Raw genomic sequence first — 11,229 nt, forward strand, 5'->3', positions numbered from 1 at the left:
AGATGGCACACTTCCGTTGTCTTTATGAACTGTGAAACCTGACTCCACCTTTAAAATTCAGGCTTCCGGTCTTTGTCTCCGTGTCTCCCAGAGGAATCTCTTGTGGATTGGTATTTTTTAAACTTTCTAGGGGAAACTTTTTATCTATTGCCAGACTTATTAGAGAGATTCTCTTCTGCCTGGTTCTTCTGCTCCCGAAACTCACCTGGCTACCCTTCTTTTCTAACTGTTTATCTTATATATGGACTGAACTTTTAACGTTATAAAGGATGGCATCCAAAAGACCACCTCCTGGAAAACCTGGCTTTGCCACTTCTGCTCCAACATCTGCAACATCCAGTCCAGCCACACAGCCAAAGATAACAGAACTGATGCAACCTAAGACTACAGAGATGGACTTTCAACAAATGCTTCAACAAATTTTACAGGGCCAGGAGGAAATCAAGAAACAGCTAAGGGAAATGAAAGATGAAATTAAAGAAAATCAAGCCCAAATATATAAGAACTCACAAAGACTGAATCTTGTGGAAGGGGGGGTGGAGGAGGTGAGGGGGGGGGTGGAAGCTGTGCAGAAAGGGAACAAAGATCTTGACATCCAACAGATGAAAATAGAATTTGAGAGAATGTCCTATTACCTTAGATTTCAAAATGTTATAGAAGAAGATGGGGAAAACATAAGGGACATCATGACAAATATCCTGGCTGACTACACACACAAAGAAAAACAACAGATGGGGTGGGATTTAGATCTGGTTTATAGAGTGAACTCAGCTTATGCTAGAACACACAATGTACCCAGGGAGGTTCACATTAAATTTCTTAGAAAAAGCACAAGAGATGAAATTCTGGGTGTACAAAGGGGGCAAGCATTGACATACCATGATATGGAGATAACCATTCTGAAGCAGATCCCTAAGAAGATTAGAGAAAAAAGGAAGAATTATTCGCAATTAGCGAATAAATTATACCAGAAAGGGGTGTGGTTTAGATGGTTGATGCCTGAAGGTATGCTGATATTCTGGGAGGAGACAAGAATCAGAATCAATTCACCCATAGAGGCGCAGGCCTTTATGGAAAAAAACAAAACACTCCTAGAAAAAACACGAGACACTACAACGGACACGCAGGACACGGGAGGGGCCAGAGCTCTGCCAGTGGAGGGAGATGGGGCAATAGCAAGAAGACTCAGATCACAAAAATAAACAAGAAAATCATATTATTATAAACTGACCGAAAGTGATAATGGAATTATATCTGGATTTTATACTGTAATGTCTAATCTGATTGAATTTAGTAATAGAACTATTATGCTGATTGTAATCAATTATATACCAATGCATTATATATAAATGTATACTATGAGTATGGAGGGAGGGGCGCCTGTCACATTTTGCAACTGCCAAAATTTGTATACCTGTCCATTTACCCTTTTCCCTATAAATGTTGAAAAACCAATAAAATTTTTTATTATAAAAAAAAGAAAAAGAAATACTGGGCATGTTTAGTCTAAAGGGAAAAAGAGTAAGGGGCAGCATGGCAACAGTATTCAATTATCTTGAAGCTTATCAAATTAATTGGTGGATGTGCAGAGAACACAAGGTTGGCTAAATATTAGGAGAGACCTCTGAGGTACAAGATGCCAGAAGGTAAATGTCACTAGATAACTGTAAGCAACGCCTATAGAGCTATGGGGAACAGTGGGTGAGAAATGTGGTACTTACACTCTGCATTATATATCCTATATAGGGTGTAAAGAGTATATTCAATTATGTGTAAGGTTTCTTTCAACTTTATAAACTGACTTTGGGAAGTCACAGGTCCCCTCTCTTTGAATTTCAGGTTTGAATGTTCTGGCAGGTAATAAAAAAATCTGGGTAAATAATTGTGCTGTCATAGTACAAAATTAATTGTGCTAATCAAACATGTTCTGTAATCATATTAATCTCCAAGCATATGTTTGATTAAGTCAATGGGTGCCCTACTTCCATCACTCCATTCCAATTTGTGTTTTTTGAGATACACTCTGAAAATTGAGAAGAGTAGCAAAAACATAAATGCGGGAGAGAGAAACAGTTTTGGGAAACAGTTGGATTTCAGAGTAAATGATATTGAGAGACAGAACTGCATTTTATTGTATTATGTTGTCTTAAATTTGATATTGCTTTTCAGCCTCTCTTCTTATCCAGTAGTGCCCCCTCATGGTTGGCTGCAGCACTACTCCTCCCCCAGTCCCGTTAAAATAATTGCTGTGACAGAAATGAAAACCCAAATCTAAGCATTGTATTCAGCCATTTACACCAAGAAAGAAATGACCATAGAACAAGATAAGCTGTTATATTTCAGAAAGTAAATGTGATGGAGAACAGAGTATTTTTCTATTCCAGGTATTATACCTGTATGTTTTACCCATCATATCATATCAATCACCACAGCAATCATTACAGTAACCTTGCAAAGTAGGTAGGGTAGTACTCCAGATATCCCCAAAGAACCCAATCCATGGATAAACAGAGGTAACAGCCAACTCGGGAGAAACCAAATGTTCGTCTGAATACATGAAAACATTAGATAAAGAATGGAAGGGGAACCCTTTGCTCTAAAAAAAGCATTCAGAATTGACAGTATCAGTGAAACAGCATTCAGATTATTCAAGAAAGGAGTGAAAACATGGGTAAGGAATAGAGTGAAACACATTGGAAGAGGGGAATGTTTCACTTCACAATCACAAGTAGGCAGATCACACTTGTTGGAACTACAACTACAATCCCAAAACCACCTAAAATGAGATTAGATGTGCTCCAGGGATAAATCTCATGCCAAGCAATCAACATTAGTTTGTCTGCCGTCACAGCCACCAAAAGAAGGACAAACATGATGTGTATCTTTCATCAAGGGCAGCTTTACCTGCTCCATCAAACGACTCAACACCTTAGGAGTATATTAACACAGGCAGACACTGTACTTTTCAGCCATGGATGGTTCTAAACTATGAAAGAGGCAACCAAAACAAATCTCTGCCTCATTACCCCAAAATTATTCTTATCTTTGTAAACTTCCAAAACTATATTCACTCTTTCCCCATCCTTGGCCCTCTTCCTTAAAAGCAGATTGGTTCCTGATGGCTTTGCCAGGGGTCAAATGGCTGGTGCATTGATCCATCCGATAGCTACCTATGTCTATGGATTCAACTGCAGAGTGCCTCTGATTTGTACTGTCTTGCGTGTGATGGGGAGTGGGAAAGAGGGCCTTATTAGCAGAAGGTGGTTTTGAATCTGGACAGCACCTAGAGAAACTTGGCTGAGCGTCAAAGCCAAGAAGGAAAGCCCGGGGTCTTAGGCTAGACCGGACAATCGAAAACATTCCCCTCAAAGCAAAGCAAACAACAGAACGGCCCCGCGCAGTCAACGGACTCCGGTTCCACTGGAGAGAGTCTTTCCTGAAAAAGGAGCGCTGGTGCCTAAAGGAAAGTCTCGAGTGCCCCCTTGTGGCGACAGGGAGTCTCTGGAGGGAGTCTGACGGTGGCTTCCCTTTCCCGCCGCCCCTCCCCTACCGATTGTAGGCGATTAAGGCTCGCCTAGCTCGCTTTATTAATAACAGCGCTTATAATCGAAGAAGCTTCCAAGAGGAAGGAAGGGAGGGAGGGAGGGAGGGAGAAACGAAGCAATAAAACTAAATTGTTTTCTTTTGATAGGGGAGATCAGAGAGAGTTTATTTGCAGATGTTAGGATAAAGCGGGTTGATTTATCGACAGAGCAAGAGTGTCGCTCTTAGGACGCCACAAGTACATATTTCCTGAAATATTGCTCAATACAATATCTAATACACACCAGCACTTCACGAGTATCTGCTACTACATCGCTCCGCGCGGGCGCTGCTGGTGCTGGGCAAGGCGCAGGAAGCCACCAGGAGGGCGCGGGGGCTGCAGACGCTCCTGGGGGGCAGGGGAGCCCGCCACGTTGCGGGCCAATGCCCAGGCTGGAGCCCGCCCGCCACCCTTCTCCGGTCCCCTCGAGCCTTCCTCCCGCGGGTAATAGCGCTAGGATCGTCCTTTTCCCTGGTAAATATTGGATTAACTTTTCATTGAACACCAAAGCTCTTGAACAGACTCCTTTTAAAATAAATAAATGACTCTCACACCAGGTCTAAACTAAGCCCAACAGTCAATAGGTCGTTTATTTCCCGAGCTTAAAGATTTTGTTTTTCAACACAAACACCCACGGCCTCATTATCAGTTCGCTCTGCTAGATAAATAAAGCCACGCCACCGAGGGAAGGCGAGGCGAGCGGCGTGGGAAGGTGTCAGCAGTAGACCTCAATGGGAGAAGAGAAGAGGGGCGCGGTGCACCCCCAAATCGGATTCAGCGCCAGGTCCGCTGCTTATGGAAGTGCTCGCCCTCTTTTCCATTGTTACCCCTAAATAGCGCCTTTTGCCTTGCACCCCCCCCGCCCCGATTTATTACCCACCAGTTAACAAGGCACAAACAGGCAAATAAAGCCACTCAGTCACTCGTGCTTCTGGGTACCCGCTCCGACGACGAAAGAGGCCTCGCCTGCCCCGAGTCCGCTGCCCCGTTAATCAGGCCGCCGGGGTCTGATTCCGCTGGATTTCGCAAAGGAAAGAGGCTCGGCAAACCCATAATTTGCATAGATGTGACTGTTACTATAATTCTCCGTGTGGATACTCCTAATTTCCCTTCGAAAGTTAAGCATATACTTACTACGTTTAGGTAGGCTAGCCGGATAGAATTTGTCTGTGGCAAAGTCACTCGTTTGGGATATAAACTGGAATCTCCCTACCGCTACTTATTAATCATTTTAATTAAGCGGATTTTTTCACTTCAAGGCAGGTGCACTGGACAAGGCCTACACAGTGAGACTTTGTTCCTGGTCGCTGTGCTTAGGACTAATACACTGAGTGGTCATCCTCCTCCTGGGTTTGTCTGGGTCCTTTTGCAGATCTGTGGAAAGACGACTCCCCACTCCACCTCTCAAACTATGGCCAAGCTGGCTTGGAATGGCGGGAGTTGGGGTTGGACAGTCTTGCTGTCTATGGGAACTTTGTCCCACGAAGGGACACGCACGACTTTCTGTTTTCAGGATCATCTCCAGATAAATGAATGAGAGACAGTCTTAAGAAACACCAGGCCTCCCTAGAGGGTGAGATAGAGAGATAGGCAGAGACCAGTAAGTGGATGACTATTAATAGTTCGGTCTTTTTTTTAAAGTGTTTTTGCGCCAGGTAAATCGAAGGATCACAGTTGAACGGGGGAGGGGGTGCCAAAGCCAGCCGCTCTCTGAGGTCAGGCTTTGTGAATAAGGCAGGCTGAGAGGCAGGCTCATCTCTCCAATTAATTGATTAGTCTGCGGTTCAATTTGATCGGATCGTGCCCATAAATCCAGGAACTTTGTCGCATTGTCCTGGAATGTTTTGGAGGATTCTGACTTTTGGGGGGGGGGGGGGAGGAATGGCGCATCGATCTCCAAGTTACCTCCAGGGTCCGGCGGCCTTACCCAGCCCTAATAACTTTTCTCTCTTGCCCCGCGCAACTAAACCTTTATAGTAGATACACCGGCTAGCAAACGAAGGATAATGATGAACTGTGAAAGACTGGGGGAGGGCACGGCAGCATGGGCTCTTTTAAAAAAATTCAATACTATGGCTGAGGTCTTATTTTAGTTTCTGCAGAGATGCAGGCGCCAACTTGCTTATGAAACTACACGCGCATTTTCAGGGGCTCTGGAGAAAAAGGGGCCTTGTTTGCTTTCTTAAAGGAGAAAAGAGATTCTCCCTGCCTTTTCTTCTCCCCCCCCCCCCAAACCTCCCCGAGAATAGATATAGCACGAATTTTTAATTCGTCTTCTTTCACAGACAACAATGCTCGTTTTGAAAAGCGGATACAATTTGGGTTTTGTGAACGTCTCTTTCTGCCCTCTCCCGGCCCAGCTGTCCATATGGAAGACCGCCTGTACAACGTGGCTCACAATGGCACCAACTGACAGGCGGAACAAAAACCCGAGGTACTTCCCTCGGACTCGGGGAATGCTCTGCTCTTTCCAAATGCGCCAATCGACGATTGTCGTTTTAAAAGGACCAAGAAAAAGGAAGGCGAGGAGGAGGAAGAGGGATTGGGAGTCTCTCTATCTCTGGCATCCTCCTGCCCCTCTCTCTGCGGCTCTTTCTCTTCTCCTCTCAATATGCACGCCTCTAACATCCCCAAGGCCCAGCCTTCCCCATTGTGCTGTTTTGTGAAGGGCGCTGTATATAGTGCAAAGATAGACTCCCACCGACTGCCTCGCCGTCCCCAGCGTGTGAAGTGCAAGGCCACGCGGGGTTAGGGCCACACAACAGTCCTCCAGCTTGATAGACTTAGCAGGAACTCAAGCGGGAGGGTCTCCCCGCCTCTCACCACTGAGGGAAGAAGCCGGGGCGCGCAAAAATCGAGCCCTGCGGCAGCGCTCCCGAGTCCCGAGGTGGGGTGGGCCGCCGGCAGTAGGACTTGGTGTTTGCGGAGCGGTGCGTCGGAGTGCGAGTAGCTCCAAAATAAATACATAAATAACAACAACAATAATAAGCAAAGGCCTGCAAAGAGTTGCGACCTCGGCCTCAGCTAAGGAGCCATTTAAGAAGCCTCGGCGTTTCTCTCTGTCCAGCCTCGCGCGAAGCTCCAGAGAAGTTGCGGGCTCTCGATTGGGGAGAGGTAAACCGAGTGCTCGAAAGCTTCTTCCCCGGGATAGAAACAGCCGCGAGGTCTTTCGGGGAGAGAGTCCAGCAGAAGGAAGGCAACCTTCCGCTTCCCCAACTGGCTGCCGACGCTGTTGTAGGCAACGCAGTGCTCAGGTCCCTTGCCTTGCGGCCTTGGCGCCTCAGGCCTTCTGCGCCAATAAAGTCGGGCTGCGGCCTAGATCTTTACGCCAGACACAGTATTTGCTTTGAATTCTGGCCAGCGACTGGCAGCAAGCTCCGCCGAGACTGCGCTTCCAGCTCCCAGGGCCCCTTGGGCGGATCCAGCTGTTAGTTGAGCCGCGGGAAAAGCTTCTGTCTCCAATGAGCAAAGTTCAGAGAGCAGCTTGTCCCGGCCGCCTCTTCCAAGCAAGAGCTGCACCGGCTCCTCTGATCCGTTGGCAAAGAGACTCAAACTGTGTTAAGGGATCTTTCCGGGCTCTCCTTCCCGGAAAGACCGTTTCATGTCTTTGTGCTCTTGAAACGTAGTACTAATGTATCATCTTCCCCTGGTTGTTGAGAAAGAATCCAGTATGAAAAGGCCGTCCTTGGCCGTTTGGGTCAAACGTAGGTCTCGCACCGCTCCGTCTTGCTGATGGTGGAATCAACGTACAGAAAATTGTTGCCTAAAATGTCTTGTCCTGGGGACGCGTGGCTGGGATTCAAACGCCAAAAGAGAGGGTCTCTTGTACTCTTGTACTTCCCTCATCGAAATCCATAAACGGGGCACAAGCTCCAGAATGTCGATTCTCAATTTCGAACCACATACATCACCCACCGAGAAAATAAAAGCATGGAATTGTATTGAGAATCAGAACCTTCCCTTCAGGTCGAGGCGGTGGGGATAGGATCTCGCCCCCTCCCCTTCCTGATCTGTTTATTAAGTTTAGTCAATAAACCTGAATAAGTGTGTGTATCGGGGGGGAGGGGGGAGAGAACAAGCATAGATCCTGTCTCCTGTGGGGTAAGGTGGATAAGGGATGTCTGCGTTTTGGGCCAAGGCAAAGCTCAGCTCGGTGGTAGAAGGAAGCAGCTTCCCCTCCCACCTCGTGCGCTCTGCCTCCAGTATTTTGCGACTCCGAGCTTCGGGATTTCGGGCTACCGAGATAGGCTCAGAGCGAACTTCGTCTGAAGAGGCACATCTCGTCTTCCTACAATGAGTTCCAGATTGAGCCAAATTTTAGAGATCGAAATTTAATTACGCCTAATTCCTAGAAAGTTCCCCAATGTGGCCAAACCTGCCCAAACCCGAACTATTGAAGTGTTTCAAGGAAAGAAAGGAAAAAGACACTCTTGTTTCCGAAAGAAGAAAGTCGTTAACGTGCGTTTAAAAAGCCTGAACAAAACCCAGACAAAAGTATACCATTAATAAAATACACACATATAAGTATCGTCTCCATCTTTATATATATTTGCTATTCCGCAAAATTTCTATGAAGACGATCCTTATATGCGTGTGTACGTGCGCGCATTTATATATCCAGAAAAACACGTGTTTGTGTGTGCGTATACATACATAAACACATGTGTGAAATAGATGTGTGTGTTCTGTTCTTTTGGATTTGTACAGTTGTAGATTGGGGGGGGGACTCTTAATACAAACAAACCAAAATAAATCCCTCCCTCAAATATAGCAACCTATCACATATTTAAAACTCGCTAGCTTAGAATCTTTAATAATTGTCAGACGTTTATTTCCATCTTGAGAAATAAAGTTCTTTTTAAATTTTGAAATCTTAATTCTTTGATTTGTAATATCACTGACCACAGCTTCAGTATCACAAAGCATGCTTTACAAAAATCACGAGAGCGTTCCGTTTTTATTCTTTTTATTCTTATTATAATTATTTAAAATTTGTCGTTGTAGGTAGACAAGACCAGTAGCAACGTCGCATTTTTTCTTGTAAACATGGAGCACAAAACACGCCCGAAGAATGGAAACCGACCCCCGCCCCAAAGAAGGAAGAAGCAAGCCCCCCCCGAGCTCAACCCTGGCCCTCCACCCGCCCCGAAGTCGGACCGGCCCTCGATCCACTCGCGAGTCCTGGGCCTCCCGAGCGTTCACCAAGTCCACTGCTGGGCTTGTACCAAGTGGTGCGCTGTGGGGTACTGGGGGGTGCCGGCGGAACTGTATTGGGCATTGTACTGCATGTGCTGGAGAGACTGGGCGCTGTAGGCTGAGAAGGGGATGCCCGCCTGGAAGGTGGCAGCCAAGTCCTGGGCTTTGAGCGTGTGGCACGGCTTGCCGTCCCTGACTAAAACCGGCACGGCCACCCGTCGCGGGGAGGGAAGAGGAGTCACTTCCATACCTTTCTCGGCCCGGGCCCGCTTCATTTTGTAGCGGTGGTTCTGGAACCAGATCTTCACCTGCGTCGGGGTAAGGCGGATCAGGCTGGCCAAGTGCTCCCTCTCGGGCGCCGAGAGGTACCGCTGCTGCCTGAAGCGCCTCTCCAGCTCGTAAGTCTGCGCTTTGGAGAAAAGCACCCGCCTTTTCCGCTTCTTCCCCGAGTCTCCGTTGCTCGAAGGTTCCTTGTCGTTGTCCGGGGACTCGTCCGCGGAAGGCTCCGGAGATTTGGACGCTGAGTCCTGCTGGGAGTTGCTGGACGTCAAGCCGTGCACTGTGGGGAAAGCCACAAAGGGAACAACTCAGAAGAGAGGGGGGCGGCCGGGTGGGACAGGAGACTCCCCCTTCCCCACCATGGGGTCCCGCCAGGCACTGCTGCTTGTCGGCTCGCTGCTTGGCTGGCCTGGGGAGAAAAAAAGACCCGGGGCCCTTTGCCAGCGGGCGGGCGCTCTTGGTCCCTGCCCGGTCGGAAAGGCGCGTCTTCGCCACGGAACGGTTTTGTAAGGGGAAAGCTCGCCTCCCTTTGAACATTTGGATGGCGCGTTGAGCCTAACATCGACCTCCGATGTTTGTTTATCATGTTTGCACACTCCCTCTCCCTCCCTTCTCAGTGATTATTGTGCGCTTTATTTTTCTTTCTATTAATGCATGTTGTACCATAGAGCGCAGATGAAAAGATACATGCAGAAATATAAAAGAAGATAAAGACAAAACGCATAAATTTTAGTAATTTTTCGGGAACAAATATAGAATATTTTGGTCTGGAACAACCTACTTTTTAAAACTAACCATAGCGAGCGCCGTGCACAGTTCTCTTGCGCATGAGTTATGCGGAGGAGAACTTCCCTAGGTTGAAATGTCTTCTCTTAAAACAGCATTTGGACTTTGGACAATTCCCTTAAAAACAAACAGAATGGATTTCTTCTTTCTGGGCTACGTGGATTGATTTTTAAAGGACAATTCAACAAGCCATCCTTTGATCCAGCAGAGCCTGGGGCGATTTACAAACGTCTAAAGCAAGGCCATCCAAAATTTCCCCACAAAGCACGCTCTGTTAGTTAGAAAAGTAGAGAGGAGGACTCGGGAAAGAGAGGAGAAAGCAGCTGAGTTGAAGGGCAGTTTTAAAATCTATTTAGAATGGGCTTAGTTCCTATTCTTCTCCCCTCCCCTCAAAACACCTAAATAAATAAGGATTCAACCCTATTATTTATCCTATTAGCATCTTTAGAAAAAAAGTATTTATTTTTAGTTACTTATTTTTAAAAAGTACTTTAAAAGACAACCAATTTGGCGGAGAAAAAGTAACAAGAGCTACCACAGTTCATCCAGTCTGGGGTTGGAGGGGTGGGGGAGCAAGCTCACAATAAGAGGGAACCCCAATGTGTAAGTTTGCTTACTTACAAGAATACTGGATGCTCTCGGTGGTGGCGAGCCAACGCGTGTAGGGATTATCAGTATTGTCATAAAAGGGGTTCTTCAGAGGCAGCGTCTGAACAGCGTCCAATGCGGTTGTCCCCAAAACGACCGGCTTTTGGGGGGACTCCGAACCCTCCGTCTCTTCCTCCCCCCCTTCCGCGATGGATCCGTCTTCGTCATTGGTGTCAGGCAAGTCCAAGATGTCCTTTACAGAAAAGCCGGTCTTTGTGTTGGTTAGAGACATATTCTGCTCAATTTTTATGCAGGAAACTTTGAAGGACCAGTTTGTCAATCCTCTCGGTTCGCCAAACATTCACCGGGAAAGGGGGTTGGTGGGTGGGAGAGAGAAGAGGAAAGGGGGGGATGGGGGATGGGGATGAAAGAAGAACGGAAAGGCTGGGGTGGTGGGGTAGAGGGGGGGCACAAAGATCAGCTGCCGTCTTTGGGCATATACTATCTGCTGTTTCAGGCTTGGGGAGCAGAGAACCGGGGAACCCGGCGTGGGGGGGGGGGCGACGCGGGCTTCCTCAAGACTTTGTAACTCCAGGAAAAATGCCAACATGCATTTACTTGAAGGTCTGCTTTAAGCCCAGTGCGCTGGTGGTGCCTCCTTGAAAAAAACAAGCCATTGCTGAGACGGGTTGTCCATATAAGGTTGGTCTTCGAACATGAACCTGCTGAGAGGAGGGAGAAGGGGGGGGGGGTTGAAAATGCATTAAACGCAAAAGGTTGGCCACGTGTGGGCGGGT

The 11,229-nt window shown here is 47.1% G+C and overlaps 1 protein-coding gene across 1 annotated transcript; it reads right to left on the reverse strand.

Moving 5' to 3' along the window:
- Positions 1–8,732: 8,732 nt before the first annotated feature.
- NKX2-2 (NK2 homeobox 2) lies at positions 8,733–10,998 on the reverse strand. The gene is made up of 2 exons (XM_081952658.1): positions 10,466–10,998; positions 8,733–9,338 (listed from the first exon to the last, which is right to left on the reverse strand). The coding sequence occupies exons 1-2, from the start codon at positions 10,791–10,793 to the stop codon at positions 8,782–8,784; spliced, it is 885 nt and encodes a 294-aa protein (XP_081808784.1). The 5' UTR covers positions 10,794–10,998; the 3' UTR covers positions 8,733–8,781.
- Positions 10,999–11,229: the final 231 nt, after the last annotated feature.

The sequence above is a fragment of the Natrix helvetica genome (assembly GCF_964273705.1).
Source record: "Natrix helvetica genome assembly, chromosome: 4".
NCBI lineage: Eukaryota > Metazoa > Chordata > Lepidosauria > Squamata > Natricidae > Natrix > Natrix helvetica.

What these genes read in the sequence shown, in the direction of transcription:
- NKX2-2 (XM_081952658.1), bottom strand. Translation starts at nt 10,793, where the DNA reads ATGTTTGGCGAACCGAGAGGATTGACAAACTGGTCCTTCAAAGTTTCC. An exon ending in CGAGAGCATCCAGTATTCTT is followed by an intron (nt 9,339 to 10,465) that starts GTAAGTAAGCAA and finishes CTTTCCCCACAG; the next exon opens with TGCACGGCTTGACGTCCAGC.